Source organism: Ixodes scapularis, unplaced genomic scaffold (genome assembly GCF_016920785.2).
Source record: "Ixodes scapularis isolate PalLabHiFi unplaced genomic scaffold, ASM1692078v2 PGA_scaffold8__174_contigs__length_109621045, whole genome shotgun sequence".
NCBI classification, from domain to species: Eukaryota; Metazoa; Arthropoda; class Arachnida; order Ixodida; family Ixodidae; genus Ixodes; species Ixodes scapularis.
Window position 1 is genome coordinate 65078550 of NW_024609883.1, and position 23659 is coordinate 65102208.

The window sequence follows — 23659 nt, forward strand, 5'->3', positions numbered from 1 at the left end:
CTGCTGCTTAAGTGGGAGGCTTTGCGGGAAGAGCTCAGCGGGCTTTTCTGAACCTGCAACAAGCTATAATTTTAATAGACTACGTATCTACAAGTTTGGGATCAGCCAAAAAGAAATGTAGCTGCACAATACCGCAGACATGAACTGGGATGTGGCCACAGTAACTATACTCCGCGACAACTTTTCTTGGCAATGCAGTGGAAGGTACAGGCCCGCGTCCCCTCTCCCATTTTGAGTGTACGCAGGCTCTCCTTCTCCCCCATTTCCGGGGAGAGGAGGAGAGCCCGCGCACACTCAAAATGGGAGAGGGGACGAGGGCCTGTACCTTTCACTGCATTGCCAAGAAAAGAAAATAGCAGAATTGGAGACACTGTGGCCCAGCGCATCCATAACCAAGGTTTACTGGCAGACCCAGTACAGGGGCAGAGATATATTAATCCACACCGGATGAACATAAAGAAACTTGTTTATTGCAGAATGTTTGGAATCTTTTTCAGTAGATAGAATTCCCAGACACAATAACAGAATCCTCTGCATCAACACATAGAACTACACTATATGTAATCAAAAATGCCCATGAAGATGGAAAAAAAGGGAAAACAGACAAGGCATTTAGAAAGTATTTGCCAGGAGCTAATTAGCGTCTGGAAAATGTGTTTACGCTCCTACGTCGCATGAACGTTTCTTGTTATCGACGATGCAAAACAGCTTTCACACATTATGACAATCATGAGTAAAAAAAACTCTTTCATAAAATATTTCCTCCCTTTCATGTTTCTGATGCCACACTTCTGGAAATTTCATTTCAAACAGTGTAAGCAAAAATGCAGCCATTAAATTGAGACTTTCAGCTTATCGTATTTGCATGAATATAATGTGACTACGAATATAACGCGAGGACACTATTTGAAGCCCCTAAAAGAAAAAAAAAAAAAAGATTACTCATAATGCTAACAATGCTTGGATTTGAGCTAGTTGGTTTGTCATTTGGATGTATACTGTGCTGCCAAATTACACTTAACACATAAAGACCTACGAGATGATATGAAAGACAGTTAAGAACATGACATACTTGTGAAAGCGAACTGCACTTTTACAAGTATGTCATGTTCTTAACTGTCTTTCATAGCGGGCAGCATGTGTTGCACAAACATAAAAACGACAGAAAATGCTTTCAACATTTTCTATTCCTCCCTTTTTGTGGTGCAAGAACTAACAACTTTCTTCTCCATACCCCATTTATTTACACACCCAATCTCCCATTTTCAGTCGGAGGGATGGCCTTCTCCAGACTCGCGCGCCTTGCGGCTGAGCTCGATTCCAAATATAACGCAAGATGTGTGTTCTGAAACACATAATTAAAAAAAAAAATTGTAAAAATCATATTATATTTGTGCAAATCCGATATACTAAGACCAGTTGAAACTGCATTCATAGCACACAAACAAAGCAAATCGAAACCAGAAAAAAAAACAAAAAACAGACAAACCCTACCAGCTTTTTTTAGTAATTTTTTTTTTCCAGTAATTACAAAAAAAAACCTAAGACACCTTTCGTCTGCAAACTTATACAAAGCTCCTGCCTACGAGCCAACTCGACGAGACAGCTGTTAACAGCAATCACATTGACAAAAGATAATAGCAATAGCTCAATCACTTTTACATTCATTAAAACAATCTTATGACTTCATTAGGAAACACCCGTCCTAAACTCGCTGTGATTAAGAGGACATGGCCGTCACACCTTAACCATAATATAAATGCATCACGTTGCTAAATCACTTTCAACATCTACCTATACTCCTTTCAGTCCTAAGCTAACAGTGCAGTGGGAGCTATATGTTCACCAAACCAATCAGCCACCTTCCCTTGATCACCTGACCACACTCTCCTTACGGGGGTACGGGCGGAAACATTATCATGCGCTGAAAGGTATACGCACGACTGGTTTAACAAGCACATAGCTACTGCTGCACTGTCAGCCTAGAGGTGAACAAAGTATAGCGACCCGGAAAACAGACTGCCATGCTACAGCGGTGATTTCGGAAACCCATAGTGACTTGGCGACTCTGGCTCAAAACGAGAAGAAAACCGAGTCCGGAAATCGTACCTTCCGAAGGTAGAACTAGACCTGTCGTCACATGTACAAACAATTCTGTAATGCAAAAAAAAAAAAAAAAAAAAAACAAAAAAAAAACAGCATTTTTTTTTCCTGAGAAAAGTTGACATGATGGCACAAGTGAACATGAGAAAATTGTCTAAAACAAAATTTGTGCAGAATTGATCGCAAAAAAAAAAAGAGGAAATGAAACAAATTTTGATTATGCGGTAGACATTAATGCACCCAAGACTGAACGATATAAATGCAGTGTTTCGTCGATCCTGGAGCTGACAAACTTTGGCGGATAATGCCCAACAAAAGAATGGCATGGCACCGTTTAACGAAATTGCGGCGCTCTTAAAAGAGCACAATATTTCTATGGCCCCATTGCCGAGCAATTCCTCCCCTCTGTTGAGGATGACGCAACACCCATTTTTTTTTCTCTCTCCCGTCTTTTGTGTGACAACAATTTGAATTCGCTCGACTCGATTAGAAATTCCTTGACAAGAAAGTCCTCCAGCCACGTGCGACACCCGCAGAAACATTGTCGGTCGGCACGAAACAGTTCCGCACGCCTTCCTATTCAAGGACTACTCCGAAACGACCGTGTGCCGCAGTCGTACCGCCGCTTGACTTCAACGGAATGAATCCTCGGTTCAGGTGCCAGGGCGAGACGAGCCGCGTCCGTCGGCTCGCGACGAATGTGCCTGTTCCAGCTGATCGAAAAACTCCTGGTCGACTCCACCTGAAAGAAAATGATGAAAGCTCGTTTCTGCGGGATCCAATTAGGAGGGCAAGTCGTCTGCTTCTTGCACAGGGGTTGCGGTGATGTCTGAATGACGCGCAGCTTTGTTTGGCTTCAATTGGAAGGATTGTGGGTAGACCTCAATGCTGGGCACCTTAAGATCTACCCACTATTTCTTTCAATTGGCAAAAAACAAGCTCAACGTTTTGACATCATTGCGACCCCTGTGCAAGAAATAGACAAACTTACACTCTGCATTCCTACCAGACAAAAAATACCCTTAGTGCAGGATTTCTGCCATCACCTACCAAGTGCTAGGCCGGCGTTCGACCGGGATTCATGCGCGATTGGCGACAACTCGAGTCTTGGCTGAAGGCCGACAAAAGCATCAGTGTCCGTGTCGTATGTTGGCCTCCAGTAAGCAACGTCAGCAACGCGGCTTTTCTACCTATAATAGCGCCGTCTTTCCTGCACAGCATGTTGATCCTGCTCCTCACGTGACTGAATTCGGCGAATAGCGGCGCCGCGCGTTCGAGGCTTTCGGTGCGCTCAAAAGCAGGGGTACGTACGGCGGGGCACGTGCAACGTCTACTTTCCTGCACAGCACTTGATCCGGCTCCTCACGTGATCAGATCTCGGCGAATAGCGGCGCGGCGGCACATGGAAAACAGACAACCAACTCTGGCTCCCGTAGGGAGCCTATACAGGAACTCTAGTCTGCTGCACCCACGCTTTGTCGAACCTAGTCAAACCCTGCCACGGTTGCGGTGCAAGATAAGTGGATTCGGTGACACTGCAAGACGTTAAAATAAGTTACAACAAATAACATTCAAATAAGCGAATAGCTTCACCTGTCGCGATGCGTTCACGCTGCCACAGATACGGTACACAGCGAACGTAATGACGTTCCGGCTACGACGGCTGCTGTCAGCGGCTGTCGCAACTCGTGCAGTCGGAACGAGAAAGCGCGTGATCTCTACCGAGGGTTCCCAAAATTCTCTGCCGCCGTGGCGCCGTACGTTTTAAAACAGCTCTATTAAAGGTTAACTGCAAAGAAAAAAAAAGTTTTTTTTTAAGCAGCCTAATTTGAACAAGCATGTCAAAAAACAATTTTTCCGCGACAAAAAAAAGTTTTACAGCAATATTTATTGCGCGAGACTGATTTTAGTTTGGGGCTATTTCGTCCATTTTAAATCGCGCGCCACAAAGTTGGTGTTCCGTGACGTTTAGCACCCATTGGCTGCTATGCTTCTCATTGGCTAAGAGATTGATTGACAGCTTAGATCTTGGTTGTTAAACCTATATGTTAAACCTATATATAAAATATGTTGTAATTTCCTTTTGAGCGGCATATTTTTATGTTTAAAGAATAACCCATGCGATGAAAGTTATTATTCTTTACAAAAGGTTTACAAGACGGGCACTTCCGTTTGGATTCATACCATAACAAACAAAAGCTTCGCCATTCTTTCATGGCCGCCCCCAAAGTCTACCTCGACTAACCGTTTTGCCGAAGTGATCAGTGTTTCGCGCTGACCCAGGTGCTTGAGTGAGACTTCTTGAAGTGAAGTAGTGTGTGTTTAGCAGCTGCGGCCAGTGTCAGTGATAGGAAGTGACACGGGGGTTTTGGCTTTCATGGCGCAGTTCTTTCGGTTTTTTTCTTTGCTTGCTTAGAGTACCTTTTTTCTTTTTTTGCACTTGCGCGTGCAAACGTTGACTTTTCGGAGATGTCAGATGAGTGATCCCGACAGCGAGCCTTCCAGCAGCCATGTCGCCCCGAAAGGAATGCTATTTGGCTGGAGGCAATCGGGCGTTCGCCTAGCGACACAGTCAGGTTATTACGTAAGAGCTGTCTGCAGAAACCTTCGAACGTCCAATTTTTGCGTTAGCCGACAGTTTTTATTTCTCGGCTTCCAAACCATCTTACGTAAAGTTGTCTGAATGAACGTGTACTGTTATCGTAAATCTTGGCTTGTGATTGCGGCTTTGTAGATTATCGTATTCGTTTTGCTAGAGAGACGCAAACGACGGGCATGACAAAATCGATCGCATATTCTGCATACCTTGCAAAAGCACTTCCCCAGTCACCTTGCGAAAAGAGCGAAACACGAAGTCCGCACCGTCTCGACTTCCCAGTCTTTTACCTGCTTTAGAGCAGTTTATACCAGCTGGCTGCTAGTAGGTATGTTTACTGAAACTGCAACTTGAAACTAGGGGCAGTGCCAGAGAGCAAAGAGACAAAGTTCGCAAAGCTTGCTCGCCCTCCCCGATTTCTGAACTCTCAAGTGATTGTACCGTAATAAATGCACAATGCCTCTTCCACCCCCCCCCCCCACCCCCCCCCAAAAAAAAAGAAGCACTATGTTCACTACGTAGAAAATGGTCTCAGTTCATGAATCTGTGGGCAGGTAGGAAATCCTGCCAAATTTATTCACTCCACACAGTGAGCGCAACACGTTGCTGTGCAAATGCAGTCCAACAACACAAAGCATAAAAACGGCAGACTTAGGACAATAATTCGAAGTCTATTGTTCAATTAAAACAACGTAATTTTGTTGAAAATGCCCGCAGCTTTTTACTCACAGTATGCATCGGGAATCTTCCACATTTTGAAAAGAAACGAAGGAAGATTTACTTTTAAAAACGCTCGCTGCGTCCTCCCAGACCAGTTCGACTGGATCAGCTGACGACGACGGGACTGAATCCGTTAAGCCTCAACACCACAACAGCCAATTTGAGCTCCGTGTTAGTGTGGGTGTCTACTTCCAAGTAAAGTCCCTCGATGTAAAAATATCCAGGGGCGTTACTTCCATGCATCGCACCCCACACACCACGAACGTTTCAGTTCTTTGTCTCATCACCGTGTCGCACCAAACAACAAGATCGCCGAAGTCAATGCAGCGCTGTCGTGAACGTTTGCTTGCAGTCGCACTCGTGGACCCTGTGACTCCCTCCGCTTTCAAAGCACACACAACGATTATGAATGACACTTTCCGTCTTCCAGGAACATACAGGGGCACTTCTCCCGTCACGTCTTCGCTATGTGCTCGCAAACCGCGCAGCTTCTCATGTCTTGTCAAACCAAAACAATACCAGCGCCATGTTAAACGTCCATTGTTGCCAGATCTTACCGAAAGTCGAGATACATCGTTCAACTCCGCAGCCAAGTCAACCCAAGAGCAAATCTAAGAGTGAGGAGCGGGGCGTGCTTCTCCTCTGCGGGGGTCAAAAGAGCAGGAGTTTCAAATGTGAAGTCTTCTGACTCCAACTAAATTACGTCCGTGGCGTAAATATTGCTAAAAAGAATTATTTCTTTTGCAGAACATTTGTTTTGTGACATGCTTGTCCCAATTAGGCTATTTAAAAAAACACTTTTTTTTTCTTTGGAGTTACCCTTTAAACGGCAACTCCGGCCGAGAACGAAACCAAAATAAATGGCTGGTATCGCTTTAGTGGCACGGAAAATGATAACAGCCGAAATATTACGTCAATTTGAAGCCACATACTCCACCAAAACAGATTTTAAAGATGCGACCGGCGTTCTTTAGCAGGTGCCAAGTGGATTGCTCACAGTTGAATACTGACGCAGCACCCTCGTGACGTAACGTCATGGTGGAGCCGCGGTTGATTGGTTTTACCGAGTAGCTCAGCACCCTTGTAACGTTGCATCGTGGCAGTAAGGCTGAGAATCAGTGTTGCCATACCTCTAACAGATAGATTCGGTTGTGCCGAAGACGCTCGAAACCAAACTTTGAGCGGTGATATTTATAAAACTACACGCACTATTGAAGAAAAAAGAATTATTCCTCGTACTTTGGGGACGCTGCTTTACCTGAAACAGTCGTAATCCCAAATTAAAAAAATATTGACGGGGTTGCCCTATAAATAAAGCTATGTTCAAAGACAAAAACATAACATGGGAGGTGCTGCAGGAGGACAATAGAGGAGGCAAGGGGGAAAGACATACCTCGGTATACACACTTGACAAGCACCCGGTAATCACACAGCTCCTCGTGCAAGAACCACGATGCATCCTGCGTCACAAGCACACACTGTCAGGTCCCAACCGAGCTCGATTCTATTCGTATCAACACTGTTGAGCGCAACCTTTCTTTTTTTTTTTTTTTTTCAAACTAGGCTATAAATTTATTTTTTCATACATTCAGGGTTCGATGCAAGAACCTTATAAAAAAAATTTATTTCTTTAAAGGAATGCTTCAACGAAATTCGATATATACCCATCGTGTTCAAAAATAGGTTGAATATGATCCACAATATCCGTAAATGACAATTGCACGTTTGTATTTTGAGCCTGGTGGCTGTATGTTCTGTTATAAACGGCCCGCCCTGGGCAAGCGCTTGAAGAAGGCCCAGCTTAGAGCACGTGACATCCGACACAATCGTGACGTAGGTCGTCTCGGGACGAGCAAAGCTACGGTGAGGCTGACATCGTGGGGATGGCCTAGTCGTTCCAGCCACCGAAGCGGCTGCTTTTGTACAAATTTTGAGTGACGGGTTAATCTTCTGTAATCTTGTAGAGGGACAATAGTGACTTCTGGGACACACAAAAGGGATTCTCGGGAAGAGGGGAGTTCCTCCTTCCCCTCTTTTCTCGCCATGGCCGGAGGCGAGACAGTAACCGTCACTAGCTGTCAAGGTTCCTAGATGGGCATAACAAATGAGGCGTTAGCGACATCCACCAGGCGCTCTTTGCTATTCGTTTAATTTGTTTTAAAATTCCTTTCCGTGACTTTTCTTAACAAGATATTGGTGTGTTCGATCTGATACTGCTCCTTTGAACACATATAGGCCAAAAAATAAGCGCCGAAATTTCGTTGTAGTATCCCTTTAAGGTGAAGCCACCAAATATGGCCTCGAGACAACAGCCTAAAGACTAGGGGCGGCCAGACAACAGCTCGTGAGTGCAAGCATGATTTTCTGTGTGCCATACCCCCTCCCCAAGGACAGATATGTGGCGTAAAAGACAGCTTGCATTCTGCCAGTCACCAAAGCTTACCAGCTCGAAGCTTCAACCCATATTCGGTTCAATGTCGTACAATGTGCTCAACTTGACAAATATAACACGCAGGCGGTGGTCAAAATTGATGTTACCGCTGCCTAACAATGGAAATGATGATGCTTCAATTGCTACGGCGAATTGCACAACCTTTTTTTGTTTTCACCCTTTTTAGTGTTTGACTACAACTGCATTGCTGTTACCATCCTTGACAAACAGCAGAATAGGCTAAAAATTCCACCACATTGCCCACCCCAATGGTGAGTTCAGAGGAGGGGGGATGTGTGTTAAAATTTAGGGTGGGGAAATGTTTTTTTTTTATCAAGCAAATGATATGCTGACCCTAACTAACCCTGACCCTGACCCCCCCCCCCCCCCCCAGCTGGAAATATGTGTGTCCGCCCCCGGTCCACCCCCGATTCCCAATGGATCAACTGCGCAATTCGCGACATCGTTATCTGCGACAAGCGAGCTCGAAGCACATTCCCGCATGTTTGCTGCAGCATAAGACCTGACCTTTGATGGTCCGCAAGCTGCACGCGCGACACCGGTTACTGTGACGTGCAAGTTCGTAGCGGGTTCCCGCGGGTTTATTGAACTGTGGAATGCGTGTCTGCGACATCATCAATCTGCGGGATCAGTTCCCCTTAGGACGTGATTGGTGGCGGGCTCCGTGGTGTTAGTGGGTCATTTTGAATAAACGTTTGCTTTTTCATTCTAAAAGATCACCTGGCTGATATTTTTCACCATTTAACTCGTCGTAATAGGGTGGGCTTTTCAATTTTCAATTTTCAAATCCCGGATTTTCAAAAAGTGATGTACGTTTGTCTCTTGCATACGGGCTATCCCCGAGATACTTCCACGAATACGGCAAAAGGGCACCCCGGGATACGGATACACGTACGGAAATCAATTCTTTTCCTGAACAATGTTAGATGCAGAGGGTGCATGTGCTCATCCTTTTGCTGCAGATCATGCCTATCCCCTTACTTCCAACTCTTTAGCCATGTTTAGCTACCGTCCTGAATGTCGATAAGAAAACCGGTATCGCCAATAACGTAGGAATTTATTATTTACAGAAGCAACCTGCAGCGGCGAAGCATTATGAGGCCGATGACCGCTTGCCATGCACAACAAAAGGCTGATGCCCAAAATGAACCCTGTTTTGCAATGAACATGCAGGGTGGGGACACTGAACATTGTAGTCGGACCTGCCTGCACAAAGACACCCTAGCCAAAAGTAAATGTTAAATGAACTGAAATAAACCAGGTTTATTTTATTTACATCAGTTATTGGATTTGAATCACATTAATATGGTTTATATCACTGTAGCTGGGAGTGATCTTTACCAGTAGATGTATTTCAAAAGTGGCAGATTGATTGATCAATCCGTTCAATCACTGCAAACGAAGCAAAAGAATGAGTGAAAACCTTAGTTGAATTGACAACTTCTTTGCGAACCCTGCCACACTAGAAAAAAAAGACGGCTTCATTTTTAGGTATTGAAAAAAGCTGCAGTTTCTTTTTCTTTTGCATTCTGATTTGCTTGCAACATGAAACAACTTTAACCCTTTAACCACCAAGTAATCTTTGAAAAAAAAAAAATGTACAAACTTTCCAAAATTTTTCATTTGCACATATTTTTTCTTATGTGGTTCTGATTTTGCAATTACATTACTTGATTGGTTTCTGACAGGTATTAACAGAAAAAAAAAAAAAAAATGTTGATTTATATGGAAGCTTGCCCTCAGTGCATGTAAGAGTGAGAATAACACATGCTGAAATGCGCAGTATTTATTTGAAAATACGCACCATAACAAAAGATCAAGTACCTAAACGTTTCTCCGTACTAGCGCTAACAAAGTTCCGTAAGTAATGATTCCTTGCAGAATTATTAGCGCAAGGAACACCATCATCTCTTTGCGGTCCACCGGTTTCCATCAAGAACCCCGCGCTGGGAAATGCGGAACCGCATAGCGATTTGTCTCTGTCAGAATGAAGTTGGGAAAATCCCAATCAAAAAAAGAAAACCTTGAACCAGCCGAGAATGTCTTTTTCGTCAGTGGGTTGCCGCAGAATCCCAGGCACTGCACAAAACGGAAACCTCAGAGGCGCGGCTGGCGGGTTTTCAGCGTTTACGCATTGCCACACTCAAACACTACCCAGCGCGTCGTCTAATTCGTCACTCAGGTCATTGTCATGTCCGACTCACTTTCAGAGGCAAATTCGATGTCTTCATCGTCCCTACTGTTTGAAGTGCCGCAAGAGAGAGCCCGTTTCCGAAGGCCGTCACCGGCATCACTCAAGCGCGCTGCCATCTCTGATCACTGTTGCAAGGCTAGATACATACCAAAGGCCAAAACACGCTATATTTGCACCACCTCTCCTGCCCTCCAGTGTTGAATATTGAAACTAAAGCCTATGGACGAACCTGTCTCGTGTTTGGCAGTGAAAGCAAACCATCATTTTGGCTGGACGAGTGTGACTCGTCATCGGCGATTTTGGTACAACCTTCCATGACGAGTACAGCTCGGGTTGAGTGGTTAAAGGGTTAACTGCTCTAGTTTCTTTTTTTTTTTTTCCTTTGCATTCCGATTTGTTTGCAACAGGGCATTACGTGACTGACAAAGTGAGAGGTAGAAAGAAACTTCAACACTCTGCTTTAGCATTGCTGTTTCAGCTAGATATAAATCTCTCTTGCTTGATTTTTTTTTTTTTTTAATATAGAAAACAACTGCACATAGAAAGCATCATATTATACACAAACAGTAAATATAAAGACATTTCCTAAAATTATTTCTCGCCAGAAATGTTTGATTTAAGTCATCATAGCAAAATCTGTGCAATTTAAATCATCTTGATTTTTGTTTTCCAACCTGTCCTAGTCTCCACGGAACTTGTTGCAACATAAGAGAAAAAGACGCATGTCCATCAAGTTCTCTACTGCCCATAATTGGAGCTCTTCTCTTCCCCAGCGTTCGTTCTGCTAAAGTAGAAAGGGAGGAGTTCTTTGTGCAAGGACAGTGATGTGATTGGCCTAAGCCATCTTGGAGCACCTTTCGGTGCAGCCAATACAGTGTTTCGGACCAGCAAATGTGACCTTTGAAGAAATCAAAACAATGTCTTGGAGCAGCAAAAGTGGCTTTTGGAGCAGATATTCTTTGAAAACCAAAAATATTTGTTTTAAAAGCTGTACAAACAAAGGGCAGTTTGTGTTGTGTTGTTATCTGATGTGACATGTTGTGACGAAACTCGCTGCCTGTGTTTTTACTGCTGAGACATCCAACAAGTCTACAGTGCTGTAGGCGTTGCTGAGCAATTACGAAAAACCCCTTGCCACCATTTTATTGATTCCCGACGTGCCAGATTTTCGTCAAAAGTATGCAAACGTAAAACAATGGATTGCAAGCATCCCGGCTGGTGCCTTTGTTGTGCAATCATGCTCGCATGCACGTGAGGGCAACTTCGGCAGGCTTGCAGTTGCGCGTGTTTTGTCGCACGAGCGGAGACAACGGCTGTTTGATCGAAACCGAAACCATGCCACTCCGCTCCGTCGCCAACTGATTCCCAAAATTGTAGGTAAAACGTAACTGCTGTCCAGCATACCACAAAAAAGTCCAGCGGCGCGTGCTTGCCAAGCCGGCAAACGAGGTACTAGCTAAACACACACAAAAAAACAGAACCTGAGCGCATCGATGCAAGAAATCGCGGGCCAGCGTCAAAAAGTTCTTGGAGCGCTTTGCGCAATGACTGGATTCGAGACAAACAAATGCGCTGTGCGGGTTCAGCGTGCAGACATTGCCTTCTTTGCTTTATCTCACTTCTCTTCACCAACTTCCTTCCACCGCAGGTTTTTCACATACCGGGGTCCCTCTCGAAAGAAAGCCCATGAATCGAGAAAAACCTAAATAATCAATACTTCGACACAGCAGTCTTTGAGTTAAAGAGGGATTTTTGTCGTAACCTATGATTTAAACAAGAACATGGAATGTTGATGAACAACCGGCGGTACTTAGTTTCATTTTAAAAAGCGCCATATCTGCAGCGACGTGGGGACGGAAACACCAGACGTCGTGCGATTATGGTGACTGGAAGGCAGGGACCAAATATAGTTTTTCCACGGCCACTACTTTCAGGAGCGAGTGCTTCAGCTCCCAAAATAATTCCCACCCACAAAACCCCGTGGTTTCGTTTCACAGCATAACGGCGTGGCTGGTACCTGGCAAGCTAGCGTCGGAGCGTCCGCACACACCAGCGTCAATCGTTGAAAATAAAAAAAAAAAAAAAAAAACCCGAGACGAGCGCGAAACGCTCGTCTTATGTGGGAAAATCATAGCGCGAAACGCTAACTCCGGAAAAACCATGCAAGACCGGATGGACGATTGATGCAGGGTACTTTGTGTCGGCGGGCGCTTGCGCCACATAACACACGCATGCTCAATTACGGTGCTCAGTTTAGTATCGGTTTCGAAAGGCTATCGCAATAGTTTTTTGGTGCAGGCTTGGCACAGATTACCCATATTTTAACAAAAATGTAGCAGGATGTAGCAGGGTTTGCTACTTGGTGCAGCAATCACATCACTGGAGGAGCTCATCTATCTCTTCTTGTAAGTAACCTTTCCTTGTACCATTTTTTTTTTTATTCTGGTCAATTCAGTTTGCCGCAAAACCACAACAGTACATTTCCAACAACCAATCTAACAAAACACCTAAAGCTACTCAAACATATATCTAAAATACTGTCACACTACATTTGTATCGAGACTGCCCAGCCCTGAATGAAAGCATGCAAGACTTACCAAATTCCACTAAACATTCCCTGATAAAAGCAAATTTAAAGCACCTTTTGGAGCAGCTAAAAGTACATTTTGTCCTTTCATCTTTTCCCCAGTCTCGGGGGTTTTGTCTAAAGTTATGTTATACATCCTGTAGCAGAAAAAGAAACTTTTGGGGCTTAAGCGTACACTTTACTTTTATTCCTACCACCGCGAATATTATGTGTTAAGACACATCTGTTGGCCTATACATCAAAAGACAGTGTCTACTTTGCCTTCCCATTTCTGTGCAACCTTTTGTTTGCATCAATTGCGCAACAGGTTTGATTCCCTCAAACGCCTTGAACACAGAGCTAACTAGCTGTTTACAGTAGCGTGTAGGAACACCAGGCATGACAATAATACGCCGAGTGTAGAAGGACAGTATGAACTTCTGTGAGTGTTTATTTTAGGTACGGAACCAGAGATAAACAAAATCATGTTCCATAGAAATAATGTTAGAACAGAATATTATTAAGCACCTAAAATTGATGTCTCACTAAGGTCCTAAAGGTTTTATTAAAAGTGCAATTATTAATTAAGATAACAACAAAGCTTCTGTCATTTCATTATTCCTTTCTTTAAATTACCCGAGACTGGGGCGAGAAAACTATGAAGCCTTAAAATGTGGAAGAGAAAGGCAAAGTGATAGGAAGACAATGTCTCGAGCACAGCTAAAAGGTTTATTTAGTTGCTCCTATCACTTTGTCTTTCTCTTCCACGTTTTGATGCTTCACAGTTTTCTCGCCCCAGTCTCGGGTAATTTAAAGAAAAGGTAAAACTACACCAGCCAGCCTGCGCTCTCACTGTTATTTTATTATTAACATCAATAAAATGTAATATCTAGAACACACAAAATCAGCATGTGAACAATAAATAAGCCTTAGAAACAACCTGTAGTAAAATACCAAGCGTTCTTCCATAACACAATAAGCGCCCCCCCCCCCCCCCCCCCCTGTATTTTTAAATATTGTTGACAAAAAAAGCACCCATTCACCTGTTTTACATGATTATTTCCAGATATCGAGTGGGTGTTTGCTCAGGACTTTATGGCAGTCAAACTCATTCAAGTTATTCCCAAGTTTCCATCCTTTTGTTCAAGCTAACTTAATTTAATTTAATCAGTTTGCTGTGCCATCACACAAATGGAACATATAACATATAAAAGAGAATTGACATAAAAATATAAGCTTATACAGCCATCCATATCAACCTTCCCACAATAAACAAGCATTCTTGCTAAACCTCAAAATAAAAAAAAAAAAATGGAAATAAAAAGTCAAAATTTTTGCTCTTTATTATTAATCTATTTATCCCTCCATCTATCATATATACTAGCCGCAGCCTTATTCAGAACATTGCACTGCAAGGTTTACATCAGCACTTACCAAATTGTTTCGTTTTTAGTATTCACTCTTTCTCGCGCAAGCTGAAGCGTGGTGGCACCAGTGTGCCAATAGCCCCCAAATACTTCTGCTTCTGAACTATAACTATACTCCGGTTCACCTTATATCTGGACGCAGCGGCCGCTACAAGCTATCCTAGCCAAGCCTGGTCTGTAGATGTAGCCCGCGATACACATCTCGCGCGTCGCTGTGCCCCCTCTAAAAGGTCACGTGACACTCGGCCTTCAATTGGCACTGATGGCTCGTAGCATCCGCTGGGCTCGGACGTAATGTGAAACGAAGTACAGACGGCGGGTTTCGCAGTATTTGCGAAATCAAAAATACATGCCATCTTCTGAAAATGGCCACTTATAGCTCTGTCAGACTTAATTCACTCTTATGATAAAAAGAATGATAACTAAAAGGATAAAAAGAATGATAACCAAAAGGATAAAAAGAATGATCACTAAAAAATTAGAAAATATAGATGAACCAGAAATGTGTCAGTTAGTTCGTTGGCGGTACCTAACCCCTTTTGAGACGGGGGTTTGTGGCCAAACAAGACGGGGCGAATACTACCCGACACAATTGTGTGTGCAACGTCCTGCTCTGGAGGACTGCTTTCCTCTTAGCACGTGGCTGCGCTGCAGTGAAGCAAGGTACGTAAAATTGCGATGCCTGCTACACGGTTCTCGATTCACTGCAGTGCGCCAGTGCACGACAACAAACGCACTCAACGAAGCTACCTAACCTACCAGAACAGACCACGAACATGAGAAATATAGGGTGGTCCAAGTCACCAGGCTCGATCTAAAATTGACCGTAAAAATCAACGCCTGCACGTAGCAATCTAAACTTTTCGTCAAAGGTGTATTACACAGGTCGGATTTTTCTTGTAAAATTAGAAAGCGTAGCTCCCTTTCTGTAAAAAAATAGGGCCATGAAACTTGACCGGGTCAACGGCGGGCAGCAACGCAGACGACGAAGTCGAGCTTTGCAGGGATCGGAATACTACTTGTTTTAAACCGTCAGCTCGCGAAGCAACCGGCTCCTCTTCAGACGCCGAAGCAACCGCTAAAGCAGCTGCTACGGGCAATATCTCGGGTCAACCTCAAGGTACGAAATCGGACACCAGCAGTCTTGGGTAAGTTACTTTTAAAAAGTAATTCGTTACAGTTACAGTTACTTTGAGAAAAAAAGTAGCGAAGTTGCCGTTACAGCTACCGCAACAAAAGAGTAATTCGTTACAGTTACTTTTAAAAAGTAATGACGTTACTTTTCAGTTACTTTCCTATGACACAAAAAAAAATGAGAAAGAAACTAGAAAACGCCCCTCACAGCGTTTTATTGCATAAAATTAAAAAGTACGCTTTTTACTTCATATTGTAACTTAGCAGCAGTTGCTTCTCGAATTTAGTGTTTGAAAGTTTCCATGCCAGAGTAGTGGCGCAAATCAAAATACGAAACATGCGCAGTACGGAGTAGCGGCGCTAATCGAAATACGAGACATGCGCAGTACGGAGTAGCGGCGCTAATCGAAATACGAGACATGCGCAGTGCCCTCCACGTTGTGGGAACCACGGTGTTCCCCGCATCCCTATCTAGGCCTAGCTCAGGCAGGCCGTGGGACGTCGCCACGTGGGGGCGCGTCCCGGATGCGAGGGCCAAACCGTATTCCCTGGTGGGCGGCTTTCCCTCGTCCTTCTCGGGTGATTTGCCTAAGGCACACCCCTCGGGGTCATGACTTAGACGCGTCCGCCCCTCCGGGGAGCCACCTACATCCGACCCACCCCGGGCGCGTCCATTCCCGCAGGCTACATAAGACGGCCCTAATCCAACGGGCGGGACTCTCGCTGGGGGAGGCTCTGCTCGACAAAGCCTTCATATCGTTATCTGATCCTCCCCCTCCGTGATACTGTCAATAGCGGCAGCGCGGACTCCGACTGGTGATCCTGTCAAAAGAGACAGCGCCGTCATATCCAACATTGTTGGCCTCCAGGCAAGCGTGTGGCATTTAAGTCAAATAAACACGTCTTTATCCGGACCCAAGGAACCTTCTGTGTTTCTAAGTGGAACCCCCAAAGAAGGGGATTCCCACAACATGTATTGTTGTTTCAAGGTTGATTCACCCGATTAAAGAGCGTTTGCACAGAGAAAAGAAAAACCAAAACATAGATAGTGCTTCAAGACACTAAGATGTAAGTGTTCAGTCACAAAGAACAAGCGCATGCTTAAAGATAACTAGATGGTTTTTTTTCATAAAATCTACACGTGGCTATATTCGGGTTGTGACTCGCGAGAAAGAACGTAGTCACAACTTTGTGCAAGGCCAACTTGACACTCGAAATGTCGGAATAGACGATTTGGAAAGTGCAAGGAATGGCTAAATTGCACCCTCGTCCAGTGATATATTATTCATACAACACTGGAAAGTAACGACAAAAGTAACGTCGTTACTTTCATCGTTACCTCGGAAAAATGTAATAGAACTACAGTTAAAAGTTACATTTTTAAAAAGTAATTCGTTACACTTACAAGTTACCAAAAAAGTAACGAAGTAACAGTAACGCGTTACTAGTAATGCGCTACTACACAAGACTGGACACCAGGTACGCCATGGCATCGTTCCAGATAGATCCGCTTGAGCCTTTTTCCTTCGCCACTCCTAATGAATGGCCCTCATGGAAGAAAAGTTTTCTTCGGTACCGCACAGCCTCTGGATTGCAAGCTGCAGCCGAAGAAAGACAAGTTGACACGCTCGTCTATTTGATGGGCACTCCAAGCGGAAGATATCTTCAACACTTTCAAGCTAAGTACAGAAAACGCCAAGAAGGTCGATGTCGTGCTAGCCCACTACGAAGCCTACTGTTTTCCAAAATGCAACATAATCTATGAAAGAGCATGATTCAACACCCGAACACAAGGGGAGAATGAATCAGTGGAGGAATTTTCAACGACCCTGCACACGTTAGCCGACACGTGCAACTTCGGCGAACTCAGAGAACTAATCAGAGACCGCTTGGTAGTAGGCCTGCAGGACAAGAAAGTTTCAGAAAAACTACAGTTGGACTCGTCGTTAGACTTGATGAAGGCGCTCATGATCGCCCGTCAACATGAAACAGTCCGAATACAACAGAAAGAGCTACGTCCCATAGAAAGCCCAGAGTCAGTACACCAGGTTCGCACTAGCAGATCCTTTACAATGTTACAAAAGGCTGCGGTCGCTTGGGATAGGACTTTGTCAAAACGTCACCAGCATGACGCCAAAAATCCAGAACGATCCTGCACCTGGTGCAGACACGCACCACACTCTCGGGCAAGTTGTCCAGCAAAAGACGCGGTGTGCAGAGGTTGTGGAAAAAGAGGACACTTTATGACAGTTTGTCGGTCGACGTCTTCTCTCAGGAATGTCACCGAGCAGGAAGAAGGATTTTTCTCAAAAGGACATTTGATGACGGCCTCAGGACCAGCTACCCAAACAAGAAACAACGGTCAAGAGCCAGGATTCCTCGGCACAACGTCAAACACCCAAATTTCAAAGTGGGAACTAATGATACTGGTTGAGAACCACCCAGTACTATTCAAGGTAGACACCGGGGCAGACGAAACAGTAATCCCCGAACACCTTTTTAGGAGTCTCTTCAAAGACCCTACTCTAAACCCGCCGAGGCGCCAGCTTCAGGGGCCCGATGGAAGACGACTTCATGTCTTGGGCGTCGCAAACCTGAACCTCTCATTCAAAAACTACAGGAACGAAGAGGAACTTTACGTCCTCCGAGGCCTCAAAAAACCGCTTCTTGGAAGGCCAGCTATATAGAAGCTCAAGGTTCTCCCAGAGATTTGCCAGGTGCAGAGCCTCTGCCACGAGGAGGAGTTCCCGTCTTTTTGAAGGGCTTGGCACTATGAAAGGAGACTACGAGATAAAGCTGGCACCTGATGCAACGGCCTTTGCCCTGACATCGCCTCACAGGGTGCCCCTACCTCTTTTCAACAAGACAAAGATAAAGCTAGAGAGGATGCAACAACTCGGAGTAATTTCACCAGTGACAGAACCAGTGGCGTGGTGTGCTACGATGGTAGTGGTTCCTAAGCCCTCAGGAGCCATACGTATCTGCGTTGACTTTACGCAACTGAACAAGTGCGTCCAGAGGGAATGGCATCCGATTCCATCAGTAGAACACACTTTGGGAATGCTCCAGAAAGCAACCGTTTTCTTGAAGATTGACGCCAACTCAGGGTTTTGGCAAATACCTTTAAAGGGGTAGTGAAACGAAATTTTAGCGCCGATCTTGTTGCATAAATATGGGCTAGGGACAGGCACCACCTCGGAAATATAAATATTGCGCTGTAAAACACAGGAGAACTAATTTTAAACATAATTAAACGATTTCAAATTCTCATCTGGTGGATGGGGGGAAGTTCTCGTGACATCACTTGTGCCAAAATAGCAGCGCCGTTCTGCGGCAATACGGCGTGCCGGCAGAATTCGCCTAGGCCTGAACGCGTTCGCAAAGCCTTGGCGGAGAAAGCCAAAGCGTAGTTGGCCACAGTGAGCTCGTTCTCGTTGCGGCTCTTTGCACGACACGGCCCGAGCATGCTTCTGGCACGGCCGGTATTAGTTGCTGCGAGTCGCGAGCTGCAAGCCGACGTTAAAAAGGATATGTTTGAACTACGAGGGTGTCAGCAAGAGCCACGCAAATGCCAAATACCTGTTCACACTCGGAGCGGACACGCGCGTTTGATCGAAGTGCTGGATTCGCTCTGTTAGACCGCGTTTCGGTAAGCGCTTCTGGACCGATCTTTTACGATTGCAACTCGATACTGACATGACACTCGGCAAAGAAAGGTTAGACCGACATCGCGTAGCTCCCACGAACTGCTATAGCTCGACACTGACGTAGCGTCGAGTCAGAATAAAAATGGCATACTAATAACAGAGTGTACATACCGAGTTGCCAAGGTAATCCATATGGCGTTTATTTGAGCTCTATATCACACAAAACAAGGAGATAGAATCAATGAGAGTCCCTTTTCGACGACAGCGTTTGTCACCGCTGTCTCGGAAAACAAGGAGATCGAGATGACAAGGGGAAAATATTGACCTCTGAAATTTAGTTCAGGGATCAAACTACTCATCCGGTAGGGGTCCACAAGGGTCGCGCGGGCATATTCCATTCAGCAGGCCAGCCGGTCATGGACAGACGGTCTTGGCCAAGGACCGCCGGAGCAACGGTGCGCCGAGTCGATGTTGCTGCTAGGCCTACTATATTCTGCCGAGCTCGCTCGGTCGGCAGAATCGTGGCTGTTGTAGCTCTTCTCGTGTGTTTGTGGATCCTGCGTTCTTGATCGTCGTGGTCTGTTTTAAGTACTCCTTCCTTTTTTCTTGCTGGTTGAAGTCGGGACGCACGAGAAGAGCACGAAGAAAAATAAATGTCCGTTGGTGGCCGATACCAAGTAACTGAGCGACGCTGTCGGCCTTGTTGATTTGATCGTAAAGAGTGCGTAAGACAGCTTCGGAGCTGTCGTAGGATTCTGTCGTAACCTGCGCAAAGGTTACGACAATTTCGTTTCGAGAGCACGAGTTTTCTCTCAAATTTGTCGTACGCACTTTTTTCGTCGTGAATTCGCTTTGAGAATCCGGCCTCGGAGCTGGTTTGACTCAGTGCTGCCGTGGTTGCCGACTTGCCGTGGTCCCGTGGTGCAGCGTGCGTGCAGCCCTTGCACATCTCAAACGGCCACGTTGTCACAGGTCGTAAATCGTCGATGCGCCACCACGTGGCAACGCTCGTAACCACAACATTCACGCCGTAGCCTTTCCCGACCGGCACAAGTGACGTCACGAATGCGCCCAATATCCCAAGACGCATCGCGCTCTCCGATGGCCGATTTTTGAGCGCGCGCCCAATCGGGCCCATCAGGGTGAAAAATATAGCCATCCGCTCAAAATACAAACGCGCGATTATGATTTATGAATATCATTGATCATATTGAACCTATTTCTGACCATAATAGGTGTATTTCAAGTTTCGCTTCAGTATCCCTTTAAGCGAGGACAGTAAAACCCTGACAACATTTATAACACCTTTTGGCAGGTTCTGTTTTAACAGGCTGCCGTTTGGAATTTCTTCAGCGTCAGAACATTTTCAAAGGAGGATGGCCGGTGTTCTTTTAGGACTAGAAGGAGTTGCATGCCGTATGGACGACGTCCTAATCTGGGGGTCCACACAAGATCAACACGATGGTCGCCCAAGAACAGTACTGGAGCGCCTCACTCAAGCTGGGATCACGCTAAACAAAGAGAAATGCCTCTTCAGCGTTACAAAGATTTCCTTTTCAGGACACCTGATCGAGAACAATCTGGTTCGTCCGGATCCAGCAAAGCTGTCTGCTATTCTGCAGATGCCAAGTCCCACATCAAAAAAGGAGTTACGCCGCATCATGGGAATGGCTACGTATCTTGCACGTTTTGTCCCCAATGGTGCACAGGTCTTGGAACCACTGTCATCTATGTTAAGCACAAAACATGATTTTGTGTGGAACCAACCTCAACAGCTTGCATTTGACCAGTGGAAAGCTATGCTTTCTTCAGACCCAGTTTTGCGTATCTATAATCCCATGAAAGAAACCGTTGTAATTAAGTGCAGACACATCAGCATACGGACTAGGTGCTGTCTTGCGCCAGAAGGAGGGACAACGGTTCAAGGTAATTGCCTACGCGTCAAGGCTTATGACAGAGACCGAACGTCGATATGCACAAATAAAAAAAGAAGGCTTATCACTCGTGTGGGCCAGTGAAAAGCTTCGAGACTACCTCGTAGGAAGAGTCTTCACTCTCGAAACTGATCACAAGCCTCTCATCTCACTTTTTGGGTCCAAAGCACTCGATGACCTGACACCAAGGTTACAAAGAATGCGCATGCGACTCATGTGTTTCACGTATGCCATCGTCTATGTCCCTGGCAAGGATCTGACGGCAGCCGACGCCCTGTCAAGGTCTCCTATTTCACAATCGGAGCCTTTCAACCTCGAAAATGAGATCGATGGCTACATCAAACACATCGTCTCCTCTATGCCGCTGACATCATACAGTGTTCAGCAGGTCACCAGTGAACAACAGAAAGACTGAGTATGCGCGCGGCTTCGTCAACTCATTCCAACAGGGTGGCCAAGAAGAAGAGATCTCGAGCAAGAGCTCAAACCCTATTGGGAAGACAAAGACAACATCTCACTCGTTGACGACGTAATAGTTCGTACCTCTAGAGTGATAATCCCTGAGAAAATGCGCGACACCATCCTTCGCCAACTTCATGAAGGTCATTTCGGGATAGACAAACGCAAAGGACGAGCAAGGGATTCTGTTTGGTGGACTGGAATTGACTCTGATATTGAGCGGCTCATCAAACACTGCCACGTATGCCTCAAACAGAGTGTCAACCGCAAAATGCCTCTTCTGCAAACAGAATTCCCACGGCGTCCCTGGGAAAGAATAGCGATGGATTTGTTCATCTGGGACGGAGCCTAGTGGCTAATCATAACTGACTATTTTTCACGGTACCCAGAACTGGTCTGCCTTGGTGGTCTCTCATCGGGAACTGTGATCGCCCATTGCAAGTCTATTTTTGCGAGGCATGGGGTACCGGATGTAACGGTATCCGACAACGGACCCCAGTTCACTAATCGCAAATTTGATGAATTCGCAAAGGATTATGGTTTTCGCCACATCACTTCCAGTCCAAGGTACCCTCAAAGCAATGGAATGCAAGGAGCCGCAGTCAAAATAATAAAGTCGTCTCTGAAGAAAACAGAAGACCCGTACAAGACTCTACTCGCTTACAGAACGAGTCCTGTTTACTCTCGTTATGTGCGCCTCGTCCTGTTTACTCTCGTCTTTGTCCTGTCGTTTTTTGGCGCTGTAAATACTGATCATGAACCAACTAGCCCAAATTTCTACTTTGCTGGATACAGTCCGGCAGAACTTCTGATGGGCAGGAGGTTACGAACAAATCTCCCAGTCTCGTCTAGCCGCCTCGTTCCCTGCCTTCCAGATCTCAACAACGTAAGAAAATTTGAAGTGTCTCAGCGACGAAAACAAAAAGATGACTTCGACCGCCAGCATGGTGTCCGAGACTTAGTCGACTTGGACGAGGGAACTGACGTGTGGGTAGTCGACCTGCAACGACAAGGAGTCGTCCAAAGCAGTGCAAATGAACCCAGATCATACTGGATCGACACTGACGCCGGAGACTCTATCCGCAGAAACAGAACACACCTGATTCCCTTACCCAGTCAGGCTTCTGGATCAGAAGTACAGGTACTTGAAAATGTGCAAGAAGACGATGATGATTCAGCAAAGGCTGGGCCTCATTGCGCCGATGGCGGCCCCGCTCACACAAAAAGTGGAAGATGTGTTCGAGTACCAAAGAGATATCAAGAACAATGAACGACGCAGGTGTGACTTAGAGGGAGAAAGGTGTGAGTGTTTGTTTTGAGACTTAGGAGGGGGGATGTGTGATTGGTTGTTGGTGTGAGACTTAGTAGGAGAGATGTGTGAGGTAATTCACCTCTCGTATCGGTTTGGCCGACACGAGGGAAGAGGGAGAAGTGAATAAAGGGCTTTTTGCGTGCCTGACTCCATGTTGAAAGCTTGCCCTTTTCCCACGTCGTACAGAAATCTCTTCTTTTCCTGGGGAAACGTGGAAAGGGGCGAGGGGGGGGGGGTCTTACGAGAAATCCGTGAGCCGCACTTGGACCAGCAAAGAGCCGCGGTTCGGCCACCCCTGGTATATGCTCTACCAAAAATATGCATTTTTCGTAGAGCAATGAATAAAACCCCTAAAATCCTAAAAACGCCAATTATGGTAATAGGCAGTTTTAGCATAGCGCTACCATTGGCTACCGTGAGCAAGGCAATGCTCCTGGCACGCGCTGAAAATTGTGCTTCAAAGGTGCAGCGCATTCGAGCCTCCGGTTGTAATGCTGCACCGCACGGTAGCCTGCGGTAACAAACTTCCTATCAATAACCATAGAGCAGTTTGATCATGTGTTAATATACACTAAAACTGAGACGGTGAGCAGCGAGCCTGTGTCAGGAAGGCATCAATACTGTGAATAATGCTCCTCCGAAGCTTGACGGTCACCGTGCGCGGCTCACTTTTTAGAGGACTAATGGTCAGGCAAGGCGCAAATACAATATCTTCATCACCCTCAAAAATATTCTGCCACAAACAGTGACAAACAGTAGGTAAAACGAGTTCGCCCACTAAAAGCTTCGGAAGTCGAGGTTTCTTCAACTTTTAAATACCAGCATGCTCATTTCGTTAACGCGTATGAGCATCTCCGTTGCCTGTAATATGATCCTGCCCTAACCACTTCGCGTTAACAGATAAATAAATCATTTTTAGCGCATTGACTAGCGAGCAGGCGCACGGGAAACCCTGGAGAATCTATCCCCGTCTCTTCCGCCCTCTTGGAACTACCGCCCTGCCACCTATAGGGCGTTGGAGTTGCAAATAATATACACATGCATTTTGTCCCCACACCCCAATCTTTGACATTCCAGGCACCTCAGTCCACCCCAAAATTAACACCCCCAAAAAA

At 45.4% G+C, this 23659-nt stretch overlaps 1 protein-coding gene across 5 annotated transcripts in view; it reads right to left on the minus strand.

Moving 5' to 3' along the window:
* Positions 1 to 448: 448 nt before the first annotated feature.
* LOC115319748 overlaps positions 449 to 23659 on the minus strand; it is an 84555-nt gene continuing 61344 nt past the window's right edge. For 4 of the 5 annotated variants that reach the window (XM_029979770.4, XM_029979771.3, XM_042286869.1 and 1 more), the window contains 2 exons: positions 6813 to 6879; positions 449 to 2845 (listed from right to left, as the gene is read on the minus strand). In XM_029979770.4, coding sequence (XP_029835630.2) covers positions 2757 to 2845; positions 6813 to 6879 — 156 coding nt within the window. In that variant the 3' untranslated portion in view covers positions 449 to 2756. The remainder of the gene's footprint in view (positions 2846 to 6812; positions 6880 to 23659) is intronic. The other variant, XM_029979768.2, reaches the window with a different exon arrangement.